Below are 18,109 nucleotides of genomic sequence, written 5' to 3'. Positions count from 1 at the left end.
GTCTCCACAGGCGTGATCATCACCAGCTGTGAGGCGTGTCACCCACACGCCAACTGCCACACGGCGCCCGGCAAAGGCCCCACCGGAGAGGACGTGGCCTCAGCCAGCCAATCAGTTTCCTGCGTTTGCAAAAGTGGTTTCACCGGCGATGGCCTCACCTGCTCGCCTCTCCTCGCCCACGTCCCTGCCCCCCCCGCCCCCCACCTCCGCCCCCGCCGCGCCGCCCCCACCTCCAGCTCCAACCAGGCCCAGGTGACCTTCACCTGTGGGTTCTACCAGTGCCCGCCCGGCCAGGACTGCCTCACCATCAATGGGGTACAGCAGTGTGCCAACCCATGCCAGACATACACCGTCCTGAACGACCCCTGGCGCGCCACCAACAACCCGTCCACCCCTAAGGACCGGCACTGCGACCGCTTTGTGGCGTGGGACGGCTGGTACCGCATGTTTGTGGGCAACGCCAGCGTGTCCATGCCCGACAAATGTGTGGAGCAGTACATGTGTGGCACCCAGGCTCCTCTCTGGTTGGCGTTCCCCAACCCACAGCTCATCGATGGGGTAAGACACAGCCTAACCCTAACCCTGCTGCAACCCTACCCATAAACGTAGCCCCAACCCCGAACCTAACCTCAACCCTGACACTAACCCACGATATCCTTTAGGGAATTCCTAAAGTATCCATCCATCCATCCCATTATAGCTTTGTTATATTTTGACTGCATTATCATTTCTGTGCTTTTGTGTGTGTATTTGTGTGTGTGCTTTTGTGCATTATAATTTGTGTGCTTTTGTGTGTGTGTGTGTGCTTTTGTGTGCTTTTGTGTGTGTGTGTGTCCAGGTGGTCAAGAGTTCTGTGTGTGCCAGCTTCAGAGGGGTATGCTGTTGGGTTCAGTCCCAGCCCATCCATGTCAAAGCCTGCCCAGGGAACTACCATGTCTACAAGTTTGTCATGCCTCCAGGCTGCTACTTTGCCTACTGTGCAGGTTAGGAGGAAGGCATTTGTCAATCTGCTTTTTCATCCTGTCATTCGTTTACCAATTCAGTCATTTGTGTTGTCCGTCAATCTATCTTTCAGCTGTGGACTCCAACCCCACAACACAACCACCAACTACCACAACCACAACCCAACCACCAACCACCACAACCACAACACAACCACCAACTACCACAACCACAACCCAACCACCAACCACCACAACCACAACACAACCACCAACCACCACAACCACAACCCAACCACCAACCACCACAACCACAACCCAACCACCAACTACCACAACCACAACCCAACCACCAACCACCACAACCACAACACAACCACCAACTACCACAACCACAACACAACCACCAACCACCACAACCACAACACAACCACCAACCACCACAACCACAACCCAACCACCAACCACCACAACCACAACACAACCACCAACCACCACAACACAGGCACCAACCACCACAACCACAACACAAAGTGTCAAGTTGACTACACCACCCGACACCATGACAACAGGGAAAATGATGTGTGTGAGCTGTAAAGAGGGGGAGGTCTGTGTGAGCAAAGATGGTGTCACCTGGACATGTGAGAGACCAGGTGAGACATGCCCTGGACACGCCCACCTTTGGTATTCGTGGTATACTTCCTGGTTTACTGACATGATGACATCTCCTCGATCATGGCGTTGTTTTTGTTGGAGGTTGGCTTACTGTTTCCTGTTCTCTCCTACCTCCTCCTGTTCTTTGCCCTCTCCTCCATCTGTCCTCCTCCATCTCTCCCCTTCCCCCTCTCCTCCTCCTCCCCCTCTCCTCCCACTCTCCTCCTCCTCCCCCTCTCCTCCCCTGTCTCTCCTCCTCCTCCTCCTCTCCCCCTCTCCTCCTCCTCCTCCTCCTCTCCCCCCCTCCTCCTCCCTCTCTCCCCCTCCTCTCCTCCCCTCTCCTCCTCTTACTCCTCTCCCCCTCTCCTCCCCCTCTCCTCCCTCTCTCCTCCTCTCCCCCTCTCCTCCTCTTCCCTCTCTACCCCTCTCCTCCTCCTCCTCTCCTCCCCTGCCTCTCCTTCTCCTCTCCTCCCCTCTCTTCCTCCTCCTCTCCCCCTCTCCTCCTCCTCTCCTCCCCTCTCCTCCTCCTCCTCCTCCTCCTCTCCCCCTCTCCTCCTCCTCCTCCTCCTCTTCTCCCCTGTCTCTCCTCCTCCTCCCCCTCTCCTCCAGAGAACCCCTCTATACCTGTTCCTGTGATGGTGTGTGGTCACAGCACGATGGAGGTGGGGCTGGTGAAGGCTCGCCTGGCAGCTATCGGCCTGGACTCCTCCTCTGCTCACCTGGCCGACCCCCGCTGCTCCGCCCACCAGGAGCGTGATGGGACGGTGTGGTACCAGGTGGAGCGCAAGGAGGGCAGCTGTGGAACCACTCTGAGGGTGAGAGGAGAGTTACTGAGGATTAGACCCAAACCTTTAACCCTGACCCCAAAAACTGTAGCACAGTGAAGCAGTTTTGATGTGTAACTGTAGGCGATAATGTAAGACAAACATCACCTCTTTCCTCAGACAGACATATAGAACAAAAACAATAACAGCGTGACATGCTGGCTTTAACCGACTAAGTGGTAATATGGTCACTAATAGAGACTAAAACCCTGAACCCATAACGAGATCGATGCAGCGGTGTGTCCAGACATTTTTGATAGGGGTGGCACCAGGGGTGGACCGCCTCTGACTGGGCATTTAGCCAATCATGTATTGGGGTGGCCAATCAGATTTCAGGGGTGGCCCGTGCCACCCTAGGCCACCCCCTGAACACGCCCCTGGATCGATGCACCCTTTTGTACCTCTTTGCATTCCAACCCCTGATCACTACCCTGGCTCCTTCAAACTCTCATCCTTTCCTCTCCTCTCCCCTCACCAGACCAACGGCAGCCACGCCATCTACTCCAACAGTCTGTTTGTCTACCCAGTAGGCAACGTGACCTTTGTTCAACCCCTGAGCGTCCCCTTCTCCTGCTCCTATCCTCTGGAGACAGACTCCAGTCTGGGTGTGGCTGTCCGACCATACCTGGCGTAGGTGGACACACACACACACACATATGCACACACACACGCACACACATATGCACATACACACACACACATATGCGTGCACACATACTGTCTCAGAGGGGATTTCCTGTATCGTAGACCCTCGATCTTATACATCTCTTCTTTTGACGTCATGCAGCGTGGAATCCGCTGCTGTCGGCCAGGGTTCAAAGGTCAAGGCGTCCATGACCCTGTTCCACAACGCCAACTACACTGAGCCTTACGCCATAGGCCCCGTCACCATGGCGGTGGGCTCTGTCCTGCACGTGGGCGTATCCGTGGACGACAAGGAGACGGAACGCTTTGTGGTCGTCCTGGACGACTGCTACGCCACCTACTCATCAAAACCTGCGGACCTCATGAGATACTACCTCATACAGAATGGGTGTGTGTGTGTGTCGGTGTGTATGTGTCGGTGTATGTGTGAGGGTGTGTGTGTGTGTGTCGGTGTGTGTGTGAGGGTGTGTGTGTGTGAGGGTGTGTGTGTGTGTCGGTGTGTGTGTGAGGGTGTGTGTGTGTCGGTGTGTGTGGGTGTGTGTGTGTGTCGGTGTGTGTGGGAGGGTGTGTGTGTATGTCGGTGTGTGTGTGAGGGTGTGTGTCTGCGCGTCTGTGTGTGTCTGCTTTGTTTACATATATTATAACATATAATTATTTGTGCCTCGGTCTCTTCCATGTCCTCCAGTTGCCCTAGTGACCGTCGCCAGGTGACCGTGGAGGAGAGTGGCTTGTCCCTCCAGGCTCGCTTCTCTGTGCTGCTGTTCCTGTTCCAGGGGGACTACAGGGACGTCTACCTGCACTGCAGCCTCAACCTGTGTGACCAGAGGACCTCCTCCTGCTCTCCTGTGAGTCCTCCCACTCTCCTTCCTGGTCTCTCTGATACATAAATATTATTTAATACAGAAATTGGATGTAAATAATAATCAAACATATACATATCTGCATGTAACTACATTCCACACGGATATAACTGCATCACCTATCTGTCACCACAGTCTTGTTCAGCCAGGAAACGTCGTTCAGTGAGCCCAACTGTAAGCCTGGCACCTCTCACCCTTGGGCCAATCACATGTGAGGATGAAAGTCACTGACCAATTAGAAACTTTGAAAGTTACCATCAGATTTGGACAAACTGACAACATGTCTTTCTTTGTTTTCTAGGGACCGAGATTTAGGATGTGACATCAGAACATCTGAATTAAACGAATTAATTATTTATTAAAAGTAATCCAAATTATTTATTTCACATTTCAACAACTGATCAAGAAGCCTATTTCAAATTAATACACTATCCACAATGCCTATTCACATTTTCCATGTTATCTGTGGTGATTTTAGGTCATTGTTTTTATCAGTGCTTAGCAACCCCACATCTCTCATTCAGAGAAATAGTTTGCAAATATAAGGTAATTGAATATGTAATAAAGATGTAATCATAATTGATGTTATCTTTGTATCTTTACGTCTGTATGTTAAACAATCTACAGAAGGATAGCTACACCTATTGTTAATGCTAGTGTTAGTAATAGAGAGGCCGAACACATTTAGCCTATTTGTGTCACGTCACGTGAAGTTACGGTAAAGACTGCCATCTAGTGTAAACATTGAGATCTACAGTTTTGAACTAGGAAGAGAAACTTATTCTAGTTTGAACCGATCTTGAATATTTATACTGGCATAACATAAAAACAGTATTAGTTGCTGCTTGAGTTTTTTCTGTCGATTGTTAATAACCTTTACAATCAAACTGTGGTTGAGGCCTGTGATTGACGTTTGCAGCGAATAAATCTGATGATGGATGAAATAGTCTATTAGAATGAACATGAATGACTCAATAGTTTTCACTTCTTTATTTGAGATTTTTTTTATCAAGCCTTGATTAGTACACAAACAATCCCTGATTTTGGTCCAGATAAGTGATTAAGTTAGAGGAAAAGTAGTATGTTTATTTAGTAGGCTATACTTATTTCCCAGGATTCCCGCTATTCCCATATGAAATTAACAATTATAGAATGCAAACCTTCATAAACCGTAACCCACAATTTAAAGCTTAGTTATTTATTTGCAGGGTGTTCTGTCATCATTTCCAGGATTAAAATTTAAAAAGACAGGAGACAGGAGAGAGCCTGAGCTGGTTGCCATAGGGATGGTCATGAAGCCGTTCTGAGGGAGGTGTGACTTCATCAGCTGACTCTAGGCCACTGGAGGTCATAGGTCAAAGACAAACACAGTGTTACCCGGGAGACCGTTACTATGACAACATCAGGAGTCATCATGGCTGTGGTTTATACTCACAGGTGATTGGTCCGATGGTGACGGGCTTGAGGGGTACGAGTTCGTCGACAGAGCGGACAGACCTTCCTGAACACATCTGTGGAGAGACACCAGAGAGTCAGAGAGACCAGAGAGTCAGAGAGACCAGAGAGTCAGAGAGACCAGGGAGTCAGAGAGACCAGAGAGACCAGGGAAGAGGGTGGGAGGACTCACAGGAGAGCAGGAGGAGTTCCTCTGGTCACACAGGTTGAGGCTGCAGTGCAGGTAGACGTCCCTGTAGTCCCCCTGGAACAGGAACAGCAGCACAGAGAAGCGAGCCTGGAGGGACAAGCCACTCTCTTCCACGGTCACCTGGTGACGGTTGGTAGGACACCTGGAGGAACAGGGGAGTTAGACAAACACACACACACATACTTCTGTTCCCCTCTCCAGCCTCACATACTTGTGCTGGATGAGGAAGTATTTCAGGAGGTCATCAGGATCAGGGGAGTGGGTGGCGTAGCAGTCCTCCAAATTTACAACACTGATATCTGATATCCCGATTTCTGAACAGGTCTTGGCATAGCAACGAAATGTAGCCTACTCTGACATTATTAGCTTAACCTTAGTTCAGTCAAGCCAATCGCGTATTAGATTTGAGCATTTATTGTTACATTACATGGACATGTAGATTTAACTTTGGCGGAGTGGATGATCTAAGGGAAGCACTCCCTGCCTCCTCGATGCAACAAATACATACATGACATATGAGGCAGGGAGCAATAGAGATATAATCCCCCTGATGGATAGATACACAGACAGCATGGGGGAGAAGGGGACGGTGGAGGGTGGCAGCAGCACTGATCATACAACGACCGTGGTGAGTGTGTGCATATCCGCGCAGTCTTTTAAAGGCGCCTTATCTGACGTGGCCCAATGGATATGCGCTGCTAACATGGGTGTGGTAGTGGGTGGAGTAAAGGAAGGTGGAGTAAGACGCCTTACGTCCCAGTTAAATGAATGACGCACGCTGCCCGATTGCCCTGCCAGAACTAACTGCGCTTATATCAATGACATCGCTAAACTAAAAACGACTCATACCATTTTTACATTTTACTAAAGCAACAATACAATGTTTATGTTTGCTTTTTAAAGTTATGGTGAGTATTTCAGTATAAATTGGTTATAATTTCTTAAAATATTTAAGATGAACATGATTATTGTTGGCATCGCGGCTGGGCCCCACCACGGCTGGGCCCCAGAAAGCTTGCCCTGACACAGACACGTGGTTCTTGTTAGCTAGATGGTCTACAACATCTCTCCCTGTATCAGTTGTTCTGTTTCGTGTTGCAGTGCTTTGTTCTCCCACTAGATTTCACCCATATTCTATGTTCCCCTTTGCGTCACAGGTGTGTGTCCTTACTAATCAGTCGGATTGCCCACCTTTACAACCCAGTCTGGTCGGCAAGGCTGGATCTACCATATGGGCAATCTGTACACGTGCCCAGGGGCCCTTTGGGCATAAAGGGGCCCTACGAATTTGTATGATTATCATTAACATAATATTTTTTTTTTTATTAAGCTGTACTTTCATGTGGTCTTGGAGCCCCTCTGGTGGCCATGGGGGCCCTAAGCAGCCGCTTAGTTCACTTATGCCTCGTCTTGTTTGGTCATTCTCTGAAAGATTGTCTTGGACAACCAAATTTAGGCCAAACCGTACAGTGTGCCGCCGGCTTAATTCCAGTCAGATTAAAGTCTCTAAAATAAATGCGGGTGCAGCATATTCTTAAGCAGCCCGAGAGGTAGAATATGGATCACATCAATCCACCACGGCAAAACGCAATGTTCACAACCCCATAACTATACACTCTGGTCTTGGTCATGACTTGGTCTCGCATGGTCTTGATTACAACACTCATTACAGTAAGCTATCTGCACCAAGGCTGTAGCCATGGAGTCAACATTGGGGGGGACGAAATCTGCTGGGGAGTCTGAAGGTCTTCCCCTGAAAACTTTTTACGTTTAGTTATGAATATGATTACATTTTTTATGATAATTTTGTCGCCTATTGTCCGTCATCCAGATTTTTTTTTTTACTTTTATATTAATGCAAAACGGGATTTCAAATTCACTGTCGGACAAATCAATCTAAAAAAATAATTCAAAAACACATTTTGGCCTATATAGAAACCACAGTGTACGATTGAAACATTTCGTCATAGAAATCCACGTATCTGTACACTCAGATCCTGACACCCCTGTGCCACCCCTCCCCCACAAGAGGTTTCACTGTCTGGGCCAGGTGAGAGTGCAGTCTATAGCCTAACGGTATAGAACCTGAGGGAGCTTATCGTTGATGAAGGCTAGCCCAGTTGAACGCTGCTAAGTGCAGATACCAAGTCAAAGAAAAAATTAGGCTAAGTACAAATATTCAATAAACCGTTTTTTACATTTACATTTTTTGTTATTTAGCAGACGCTCTTATCCAGAGCGACTTACAGTAAGTACAGGGACATTCCCCAGGGTACAGTAAGTACAGGGACATTTTTTGAATTTTAAATGACCTATTTAAAGTAGGCAACCTAGCTTACGTTGGCTAGCTACAATAGCATAATTAGCTAGTGCTAGTTAAATTTTGGGAGGGCTGACTGTATTATCTTCCTAGTTAGTTTAGACAAATGAAAGGTAACTTCAGTCTGGAGAGAGTAGCTATTGCTAACTTACGCAATTCGGCCCGATCACACCGAGAGTGAATTTTTTTAACATAGCACGTAAAACCTTATTGTTTGCTATGGTACAGCTGTACATATGTATGGAGGATTATAGGGGCCAAAACTAAATAAATAAATACTTGGATAAATACATAATTATATAACACAAAGCTTAAATAAATGACACAAAATATATAAATGTTACATGTATTTGTGTGTATATATATATATGTTTACGTTTTCATGTGTTTACATTTATTCATTTATACTTACATGTATTCATTTATACTTACATTTATTTATTTATACTTACATTTATTTATTTATACTTACATTTGTGTATTTATACTTACATTTATGTATTTATACTTACATTTATCCACGGTGAAACTTCCTGCAGCAAAATAAATCTGTCGTCCCCCCCGTCACCAAGTCAGGGGGCGGGTCAAAGCCTCTGATTGGTGGTTCAACTTGAATCGACTGCTTTTGACTATTCCAAGGTGGCAGCACCTTGTGCGGATTCAATGAAGGAAATATTGAATGCTACAGTGGTCGAAATGTTGGCGGAAGCTGAAGAGATGGAGGCACCTGCCAGTTCACTTTTTTTTTTACATCATATTGAGAGCTTCGCTGAAATTATAGGAATGATATTGGCCCTAACTGACACAGACATCAATGAAAATGTGTTCACGATCCTCAGCGAGATGATACAGCATAGGGGTGGGCATATCGATCTTAAGACCGACAGTGTCCGGGTTGGGAAACCCGGCAACTATCGATACCAACGTTGGTATCAATAGCCTGATTGATAGCGTGATAAGATCGATACTTAAGTTTCATTCCACACTGAGTACACAACTCCCTTTACATCATATATGACAACCACTATAGTGGTTGTGCAAACACCGTCTAACTTCGCTCAAACTCACTTTGCCCCTCCACTGCTTTTCTAAGCCCAAAGTATCGGTATTGGCAATACTGGCCCTGTATTTACTCCTTGGTATCGGATCTATACCACATCGTGCAGTGTCGCACACCCCTAGCAGCTGTAGAGTGAGGCAATAGAGGATCCCTCTAGCTTGAAGAGAGCTTGATCGACTAGTTGAGCCTGCGTGGTGTGTAATACTGTTCATTCACCAATCAGAGGCTTTGACCCGCCCCCTGACTTGGTGACGGGGGACGACAGATTTATTTTGCTGCAGGAAGTTTCACCGTGGATAAATGTAAGTATAAATACATAAATGTAAGTATAAATAAATAAATGTAAGTATAAATAAATAAATGTAAGTATAAATGAATAAATGTAAGTATAAATGAATAAATGTAAACACATGAAAACGTAAACATATATATATATATACACACAAATACATGTAATATTTATATATTTTGTGTCATTTATTTAAGCTTTGTGTTGTATAATTATTTATTTATCCAAGTATTTATTTATTTAGTTTTGGCCCCTATAATGCTCCATACATATGTACATGTAGCTAGCTCTGTTAAATATCATATCTGGGGCGACCTTGGGAAACCCTTCACATGGTGAACATTTGACTTTCTGGGTGGTACACATCTTTGGAAACTACAAACTCTCCCGAATACAAATCTTATCACTCAGACATCTTTATCACAAATGAAGTTTTAAACCATTTTAAAGTTGACCTGTGTCAAAAAGTGATAAGGAAACTGCATAAGATTCCACTCTGTTTCATTCTACCTTACTGTGGCGAATATGGAAAGGAAATCCTTTGTTCATAATCACGTTGTGAATGTAAATGTCAGTTTAACTAGGCAATGTTCATAACTTCTCAGCAAGTTATTTTTATGTTGTTTGGCGCTGCTGCAGCACGGAGCAGTGAGCATGTCAAAAAAAACTTGAAATTCACAGTTTTTCATAAGTAATCATATACTTTTTGTACATTACAATTACATTTAGAGTGTTAACTATACAAAAAATAACAAATCTCAATTTTGACAGAAAACAGAATTTGGATCTTTTTTGGCTCATAGTCAACAATGACCTCGACATCAGACGGGTTCTTGCAGACCGCCACACATATGTGCTTTTTGGGTCGGCTTTTTGAGACAGACGCTTTTAAAAATTATTGGTAGACTACATGTTTTGATTTTGGTGTGCCACCCCAATATTTTCCCTTGCCCCATCTGGCCACCCCTATGAAAAATATCTGGGGGCGCGACTGTTAGTTAGTCTACATGTTCTCTTGACTTTATTTACATTCATGATGCCAGACATCTGGGGTCATTAAAAAAATTTAAGAACATTTGAACAAATATTTAGGGGAGGATTTGCAGATGTGTGCCCAGGTAGATGTTAGTACTTACATGCACTAGAAGGTAGATCTGATCACACTGCTCTCTCCTCCTCAGTCAAAGTGAAGACACTGATGACAGCCTCAAATGGGCCTTTATTCTGTTCTACACCTGCCTGCGGTCAGCACACATAGGCGTGTTCTCTGTCAGGTGGGAAGTGATGAACATACACCTGTTGCTCTCAGGGTCATTCAGATAGAGAATGTGGAGCTGAATTCCAGGGGCAGGGCGAGTGTGGCGCGGTGAGAGAGAGGGGGAGGTGTCCAGAACCTGATAGTACAAAGAGAAAACACACAGTCCCAATGCCCTGGATGGTCCAGTAGAAGAATATTGTTATCTTTGTGCAGCAAATACCCTACTTCCTTGTTCATTTATTACAAAAACATTATTTTGGGGCTACAACCTGAACCAGTTTGTGTCTCCTTGTCACCGGCTGAGAACCAAGCCTCTGATAACGCTACAGGTTATCTTTCACAAAACATCTTGGAATTTAAAGAAAAGGCACACAGTGTACATTCCCTTGAGGCATGGAACATTAAGAATGTTCCATAAATGTCAAACAATTTGCACGTTCACATACTTTCATCTTTTGTAGACTCACCCACACAGTTGGAATGTGTGTTGTGTATTTCCTTCTGCACAAGAACCTGCTCGGCTAGAGTTTGTTGGAATGGACAGCACAGCACCTATTGCTGCTCCGGTTTTTGGAGACATCTGATAGGCTGCAGAGGATATCTTTTAGAAAAAATGCATTTGTGAATCTAAGCGCGTCAGGAAAGTTCCAAAAATCCACACCAACGAATGCAGGTGTAGGGGGTTAAATATTGGCCAAGCAACCAAAACGAATTCCCCTATGGTTTAAAGGAAGATGGGAAACTGAACAGTGTATTAGCATGAACCATTAATGCCAAAACCAATAGAATTCCAGGTATTTGACAATATGGGTTAAAGCAGAGCAAGAATGGTCAAAGTACGGTTAAATGAAACACGCATTTAATAACATTGCAAATGAATGAAATCAATTACAAGGCAAACATGTTACAAAATGAAGGCTTTAAATCTTACCCACTCTACCGTGATCATTGTAAATCAGAGAGAAAGCAAGAGGTGAGCAAGGAGTAGGACAGTAGGACAAGGGAGAACTGAGGAGAAGGTCTCAGGAGATGAAGAATCCAAAGAACAATGCATTACAATTCCCTTTATACACAAGAACAACCAATCAGACCACATCTTGAATGGGGTGTGAGAGCCATCAAGTTGAGACCGTCCAGAAACTCCATACTTTAGCATATGAGAGGTGGGGGCAGGTTTGACACCCAGCCTTACACAGGGATTCACACCAACGAATACAGGGATTCACACCAACGAATGCAGGGATTTGTAACTTGTGTTTGTCAGGTTGCAAACGAATGTAATAGGGTCATTTATTTGTGAATCGTGTTACATTTGTGAATCACGAAATACATTTGTGAATCGTGTTACGTTTGTTTGAATCGTGTTACGTTTGTTTGTTTGAATCGTGTTATGTTTGTATGAATCGTGTTACGTTTGTTTGGATCATGTTAAGTTTGTATGAATCGTGTTGCGTTTGTTTGTTTGAATTATGAAACTAATCTAACTCCATACATTACAACCGGTCCCCATATACGCCACCACAGCTGCCCTGCTAATGCACATTCTGGGTTTGATGTGATGCTAGATCTGGAGTTCAATACTTAATGCTCGCGCTCGTTGTTTAGTGAAGGTGATGTCTTTTTATCTCTTCATTTTTCAGCCCCACCCTTACGTTTCTTAGCATGGTTTACTATCGTTATTCTTCTCCCGGTGCTCCCGATGGCCAGTCCGCTACTGCGGGGCATTGCCACGGTGGTGGATTTTCAAGTCATATCATTTTAACTTCTCCTGCTGTCAGGAGGTACTGCAACACCTTCAGCACCCCTAGTTCCAGCGGCCATGAACTTGCGTCCCTGAACAGTTGTATAGTGGGTTAAGCAAGGGGAATTTCTATAGCCTAGTAGTGCATTGTGCACAGCAAGCTTGAAAGAAAAAAAAGAGATTTCAATAGGGCCCTCTGCCCCAGTAGATTTTCATGACAAAGCCTCTGAGATGATCCCTCAAAAAGTAGCTTGGCATTTAAGGAGACCCAGAGTACAAAGCGTAACTGGTATTCCCTCGAGGCGATTTCCTCTGGCTTTGAGAGACACTCACATAGTAAGAATTTGAGTTGTGAGGTGTTCACTTTGCATATGTCCCGGGGCTGCAAACGCAGGCTCTGTCAGGGGTGTGGATGAGTCTGGAAGCACAGTGAGTGTGAGACTGCAGAGTGGGGGGAGACTCACAGGCCAGCAGAATAACGACATTAGTTCAACATATTGTAAGGAGCATTAATAGCATATTAATAGGAGACTTGATATACTGTATATTGTAACACGTCATCCGCAGGACTTGAACAAGCAGTGGGGTCATTTTGAAACCACAAGTTACAGCAGTTCTAAAGCAACTTGTAGCTCAGTCTAACTTTACGTCCATTGTATAGCTTCAGTCTGCTTCTCAAAGCACTGCTGAACACTTAAGGATGCTGATTTCACACATTTTGTGTCCAAACCTTTGACTGGTACTGTATGTCATGCATTAACTTTGTGTTTCCTGTTATACCCCTCCTTTACCTGGCTTTATGTTTTTTATCTGGTCATTTCACTTCTGCGCGCTTTAGCATAAGTCCTGAATGCTTACACGTATTCACCCTCTTTTTTTGTTTAGTCAAATTTGACTGATTTACAAATGTTCTGTTTGGAAACTTAAGAGTCCACTTCAACTGACTGTCATAAGGGTCCATGACTCTGTCCACACAGGGCATCGGATACTCTGGCAACTGATGCTGCAAAACTAACCTGCTGGTCCAGGAGTAGCTAACTGTGTTATTGCTTAACCAAATGCCCCTAACAATGAAAAATATGATTATCACAGACTTTCTGGCATGCTGACATATTTTACTTTCAGTAAAATCAGTCAAAGGATTCCAGTTTATAAAAAGTCAATCATAATCCTGACACCATTTGATGAAATGTGTCATATTCAAGGCAGGGCCATGGTTCTGCTGGAGGCTGAACCACTCAGGATCATCAGCTAACTGGATTGTGGATCTTGACCTAAGCATGCTCTGGCCCTGCTGAAATGGCAGCTGAGCAGAGATGGTGGGCACTGTAGGTAGGAGGGCAGCTGAGCAGAGATGGTGGGCACTGTAGGTAGGAGGGCACCTGAGCATGAGATGGTGGGCACTGTAGGTAGGAGGGCACCTGAGCATGAGATGGTGGGCACTGTAGGTAGGAGGGCACCTGAGCATGAGATGGTGGGCACTGTAGGTAGGAGGGCACCTGAGCATGAGATGGTGGGCACTGTAGGTAGGAGGGCACCTGAGCATGAGATGGTGGGCACTGTAGGTAGGAGGGCACCTGAGCATGAGATGGTGGGCACTGTAGGTAGGAGGGCACCTGAGCATGAGATGGTGGGCACTGTAGGTAGGAGGGCACCTGAGCAGAGATGGTGGGCACTGTAGGTAGGAGGGCACCTGAGCATGAGATGGTGGGCACTGTAGGTAGGAGGGCACCTGAGCATGAGATGGTGGGCACTGTAGGTAGGAGGGCACCTGAGCATGAGATGGTGGGCACTGTAGGTAGGAGGGCACCTGAGCATGAGATGGTGGGCACTGTAGGTAGGAGGGCACCTGAGCAGAGATGGTGGGCACTGTAGGTAGGAGGGCACCTGAGCATGAGATGGTGGGCACTGTAGGTAGGAGGGCACCTGAGCATGAGATGGTGGGCACTGTAGGTAGGAGGGCACCTGAGCATGAGATGGTGGGCACTGTAGGTAGGAGGGCACCTGAGCATGAGATGGTGGGCACTGTAGGTAGGAGGGCACCTGAGCAGAGATGGTGGGCACTGTAGGTAGGAGGGCACCTGAGCATGAGATGGTGGGCACTAGATGACGTGCAGAGGAACCGTCTGGAAGGTCCTGTTGGTTCACAGGATCGATTCAGCCACCTTTCGGTTACTGGCCCGCCTCCTTTACCTAGTTACCAAGTCGTCAACTAGTCTTTTGGATGTTTGAATGACCCTACCCCTCTCGTCTACACACAGAAGAGATAGATACACACAGAAGAGATACATACATTTTATTCATTCAAGGAAGACACTCAATAAGGAACTGAAAATAAACACTATAAAACAATAGTGGTGTTTTCTAAGATGGTAGTGCGTTGATGCACGTGGAACCTGATGAACTTACATCAGGTTTTAAAAAGGTACCGTAATTTTCCATTACAAAGGTTACACAGTGAAACATCCCAATTTAGATTAGACAGGAGAGATGATGTCGTGGTCACCATGATTATGGCTACATGTTGTTTTTCCAGAAATCAGTTCTGAGGGAGGGGTGACATCATCAGCTCACTCTAGACTCTGGTCCCTGAAAGGTCAGAGGTCAGACACAAACAAATTCATACTTTAGACTGAGACCTTCACTGTGACATCATCATGATTGACAGATCGGGAGGCGGGGCTGAAGCCCATACTCACAGGTGATTGGTCCGATGGTGAGCGGCTTGAGGTGGAGGGACTCAGAGACAGAGCGGGCCGTCCTTCTAGAGCACACCTGTAGAGAGAGACCAGAGAGAACGGAGAAAGTTAAGAAAAATACTTCTAAGGGAATTGAAGAGAGAGAGATTTTAAGAAAGAGACAAGAGGCAGAGAGACCAGACACAAAGAGACCAGAGGCAAATACACCAGACACAGAGAGACCAGACAGTCAGAGAGACCAGAGTCAGAGAGAACAGAGACAGAGAGAACAGAGACAGATGGACTAGAGGCAGAGAATAGAGTCAGAGAGACCAGGAAGGAGGGTGGGAGGACTCACAGGAGAGCAGGAGGAGGTCCTCTGGTCACACAGGTTGAGGCTGCAGTGCAGGTAGACGTCCCTGTAGTCCCCCTGGAACAGGAACAGCAGCACAGAGAAACGAGCCTGGAGGGACAAGCCACTCTCCTCCACGGTCACCTGGTGATGGTCGGTAGGACACCTGGAGGTGGAAAGAGAAGAGTTGGACAATAATATAACAACTGACGCTACATACACACTCACAAACATGCACACATACTTGTGCTGGATGAGGAAGTATCTTGTGAGATTGTAAGGATTGGCGGAGTGGGTGGCATAGCAGTCCTCCAAAACGACCACAAAGCGATCAGTCTCCGTCTCCTGTACGGACACGCCCACATGCAGGATGGAGCCCAGGGGCAGAGTGACCGGGCCTGCTGGGTAAGGCTCCATGTAGTCAGCGCTGTGGAACAGAGACATGGAGGCCTTGGCCTTGGGACCCACATTCACCAGGCCTACTCCATCCATTCTGTCGACATTGAGGACAGGAAGATCAACTTGAGGAACACTGCACATTCAATACTGACCTGAAACTTAAGACAATGATTGAGTCAACAAGTGTGATGATACCCTAATCAAAGCTTCAAAATACACATTGTTTACCCACTGGAATTCTGCTTCACAGCCTCAACTTTTCATGACCTCTATCCATTTCTCTACTCACCCCAAATAAGGCTTTATTACCACATCCAGACTGGTCTCTGTGTCCATTGGGTAGATGCAAGAGAAGTGGATTCTGATTGGTTGAGACAGAGAGTCAGAAGCTAGGTTCAAAGGGTAAACGAAGATGTTGTTGGAGAAGATAGCGTGAGATCCGTTGGTCTGTGGGGGCAGAAAAGAAAGATGTAACAAGCTAGATACAGTATACGGAGGTGGATGAACGGACGTTAGGTTGGATGAATTAATGGATTCATGGACTCTCCTCACCTTCAGACTGTTTCCACAGCTTCCCTCCTTGCGCTCCACCTGGTACCACACCTTCCCGTCACGTTCCAGGTGAGTGGAGCAGAGACGATCTGACAGGTGTGCCGAGGAGGAGTCCAGGCCGATGGCCTTCATCTCAGCCGACGGGAGCCCCACTTTTAGGACTTTCCTCCCACACTCCAGGTATGGCTTTGTGATTGGTGGAAGAATTGTGGGTTCTGGGGTCATGGTAGTGGTGGGTTCGGGGGTCGTGGTAGTTTTGGGTTCGGGGGTCGTGGTAGGGGTGGGTTCGGGGGTCGTGGTAGTGGTGGGTTCGGGGGTCGTGGTAGTGGTGGGTTCGGGGGTCGTGGTAGGGGTGGGTTCGGGGGTCGTGGTAGTGGTGGGTTCGGGGGTCGTGGTAGTTGTGGGTTCGGGGGTCGTGGTAGTGGTGGGTTCGGGGGTCGTGGTAGTGGTGGGTTCGGGGGTCGTGGTAGGGGTGGGTTCGGGGGTCGTGGTAGTGGTGGGTTCGGGGGTCGTGGTAGTGGTGGGTTCGGGGGTCGTGGTAGTGGTGGGTTCGGGGGTCGTGGTAGTGGTGGGTTCGGGGGTCGTGGTAGTGGTGGGTTCGGGGGTCGTGGTAGGGGTGGGTTCGGGGGTCGTGGTAGTGGTGGGTTCGGGGGTCGTGGTAGTGGTGGGTTCGGGGGTCGTGGTAGTTGTGGGTTCGGGGGTCGTGGTAGTGGTGGGTTCGGGGGTCGTGGTAGTGGTGGGTTCGGGGGTCGTGGTAGTTGTGGGTTCGGGGGTCGTGGTAGTGGTGGGTTCGGGGGTCGTGGTAGTGGTGGGTTCGGGGGTCGTGGTAGGGGTGGGTTCGGGGGTCGTGGTAGTGGTGGGTTCGGGGGTCGTGGTAGTGGTGGGTTCGGGGGTCGTGGTAGGGGTGGGTTCGGGGGTCGTGGTAGTTGTGGGTTCGGGGGTCGTGGTAGTGGTAGTCGTTGGGAGCTCTGAAACAGCTGAAATAAATGGAATTATATCCTTATTTTAGAACAAATAGAGCTCCCAATTTATATTATCACTGATATAGTGATGGATTACTATCTACAGTAAACATTTACATTTTATTCTACGTTAAGCTGATCAAAGGTGTCAATTTCACCAAGAGGACAACACTGAAGAGTAGTTCCAAACCACCTCAGTTTTACAGAGAGAATTATAGGTTTACAGATCTCATGTAATGTTTCATTCCAAGTCCAGCAATTAGAATTTCTTTATCTTCTGTCAAATTTCTATGTAATTGATTACAGTTGTTCCACAGGTAACAAAAGTGTTCAGAATTTACAAAATGCAACTCAAGCTGTTTGTTTTTAAATAGGAATTATTTAAATTAAATGGTAGCCAGCCACGTACCAGCGCAGTAGGCAGAATCGCTCTTAGAAGGTGTCACCAGCTTGTAGATATAGAAGCCACCAGGACACATTTTGACGTGTATCTGCTTAGATTTATACCTGTCAGAGCCAGAGGGAAAGAAATAGTAGTGTCAAAGAAAAAAAGATTGGCTTCAAAAATCAGTTAATTCCCAAATGAACTGGGTTTAACTAGAAACTATTCAGGACTGAGATTTGATGAATCAACTGTACCTGCAGCAGCTGCCCCTCCCCACGCCACACACGTTGGAACGTACCACACCCTCCTCCGGACGGGGGTGTCTGTTGCTGAGCCACAGTGGATACTGGGCCCCACACATAGACTCTCCTACGCAGATCTCGGGAATCTTAGCGTTGACGCCGTTCAGCATCAGGCGGTACCAGCCGTCCCAGCGGATGTCGCGGTCGTTGAGAGAGTACCTGTCTGAGTGGAGCTTGTTGGAGACTGACCGGCGAGGGTCGTCTAGGATGGAGTAGTGATCGCAGGGGTCCGCACACTTTTT

The 18,109-nt window shown here is 46.9% G+C and overlaps 2 protein-coding genes across 5 annotated transcripts in view; one reads left to right on the top strand and one right to left on the bottom strand.

Annotated features, from left to right (window-relative positions):
- Window positions 1-1,399: 1,399 nt before the first annotated feature.
- LOC124464242 (uromodulin-like) overlaps window positions 1,400-18,109 on the top strand; it is a 35,577-nt gene continuing 18,867 nt past the window's right edge. The window contains exons 1-7 of one of the 2 annotated variants that reach the window (XM_047016224.1): window positions 1,400-1,594; window positions 2,205-2,410; window positions 2,898-3,049; window positions 3,207-3,452; window positions 3,750-3,909; window positions 4,060-4,135; window positions 4,226-4,885. In XM_047016224.1, the coding sequence (XP_046872180.1) occupies window positions 1,504-1,594; window positions 2,205-2,410; window positions 2,898-3,049; window positions 3,207-3,452; window positions 3,750-3,909; window positions 4,060-4,135; window positions 4,226-4,239 (945 nt within the window). In that variant the 5' untranslated portion in view covers window positions 1,400-1,503 and the 3' untranslated portion in view covers window positions 4,240-4,885. Of the gene's footprint in view, window positions 1,595-2,204; window positions 2,411-2,897; window positions 3,050-3,206; window positions 3,453-3,749; window positions 3,910-4,059; window positions 4,136-4,225; window positions 4,886-18,109 lie in introns of those variants that run through there. The other variant, XM_047016223.1, reaches the window with a different exon arrangement.
- Window positions 5,310-16,509, bottom strand: LOC124464243 (pancreatic secretory granule membrane major glycoprotein GP2-like). Of its 3 annotated transcripts, XM_047016227.1 has the most exons (6): window positions 16,219-16,509; window positions 15,956-16,113; window positions 15,512-15,760; window positions 15,274-15,433; window positions 14,937-15,012; window positions 14,520-14,826 (listed from the first exon to the last, which is right to left on the bottom strand). In XM_047016227.1, exons 1-6 carry the CDS (start codon window positions 16,441-16,443, stop codon window positions 14,813-14,815), a joined length of 882 nt encoding a protein of 293 aa, XP_046872183.1. In that variant the 5' UTR covers window positions 16,444-16,509; the 3' UTR covers window positions 14,520-14,812. The 3 variants fall into 3 exon arrangements, with proteins under 3 accessions (XP_046872182.1, XP_046872183.1, XP_046872181.1); XM_047016226.1 differs by lacking the exons at window positions 14,520-14,826; window positions 14,937-15,012 and adding an exon at window positions 5,310-5,435; XM_047016225.1 differs by having other exon boundaries at window positions 15,274-15,760.

The sequence above is a fragment of the Hypomesus transpacificus genome, unplaced genomic scaffold, assembly GCF_021917145.1.
Source record: "Hypomesus transpacificus isolate Combined female unplaced genomic scaffold, fHypTra1 scaffold_329, whole genome shotgun sequence".
NCBI classification, from domain to species: Eukaryota; Metazoa; Chordata; class Actinopteri; order Osmeriformes; family Osmeridae; genus Hypomesus; species Hypomesus transpacificus.
The sequence above is the reverse complement of the archived record's forward strand: the minus strand, read 5'-3'. Positions and strand labels throughout refer to the sequence as shown.

Bases quoted from the DNA above. Each gene is read 5' to 3' on its own strand.
- LOC124464243 (XM_047016225.1), bottom strand. From the start codon at position 16,443: ATGACCCCAGAACCCACAATTCTTCCACCAATCACAAAGCCATACCTG. The intron at 16,114-16,218 runs GTGAGGAGAGTC...CTGCCCCCACAG, and splicing joins GCTGTGGAAACAGTCTGAAG to ACCAACGGATCTCACGCTAT. The intron at 15,013-15,273 runs GTGAGTCCTCCC...CTCTCTCTACAG, and splicing joins GGACCTCCTCCTGCTCTCCT to GTGTGCTCTAGAAGGACGGC.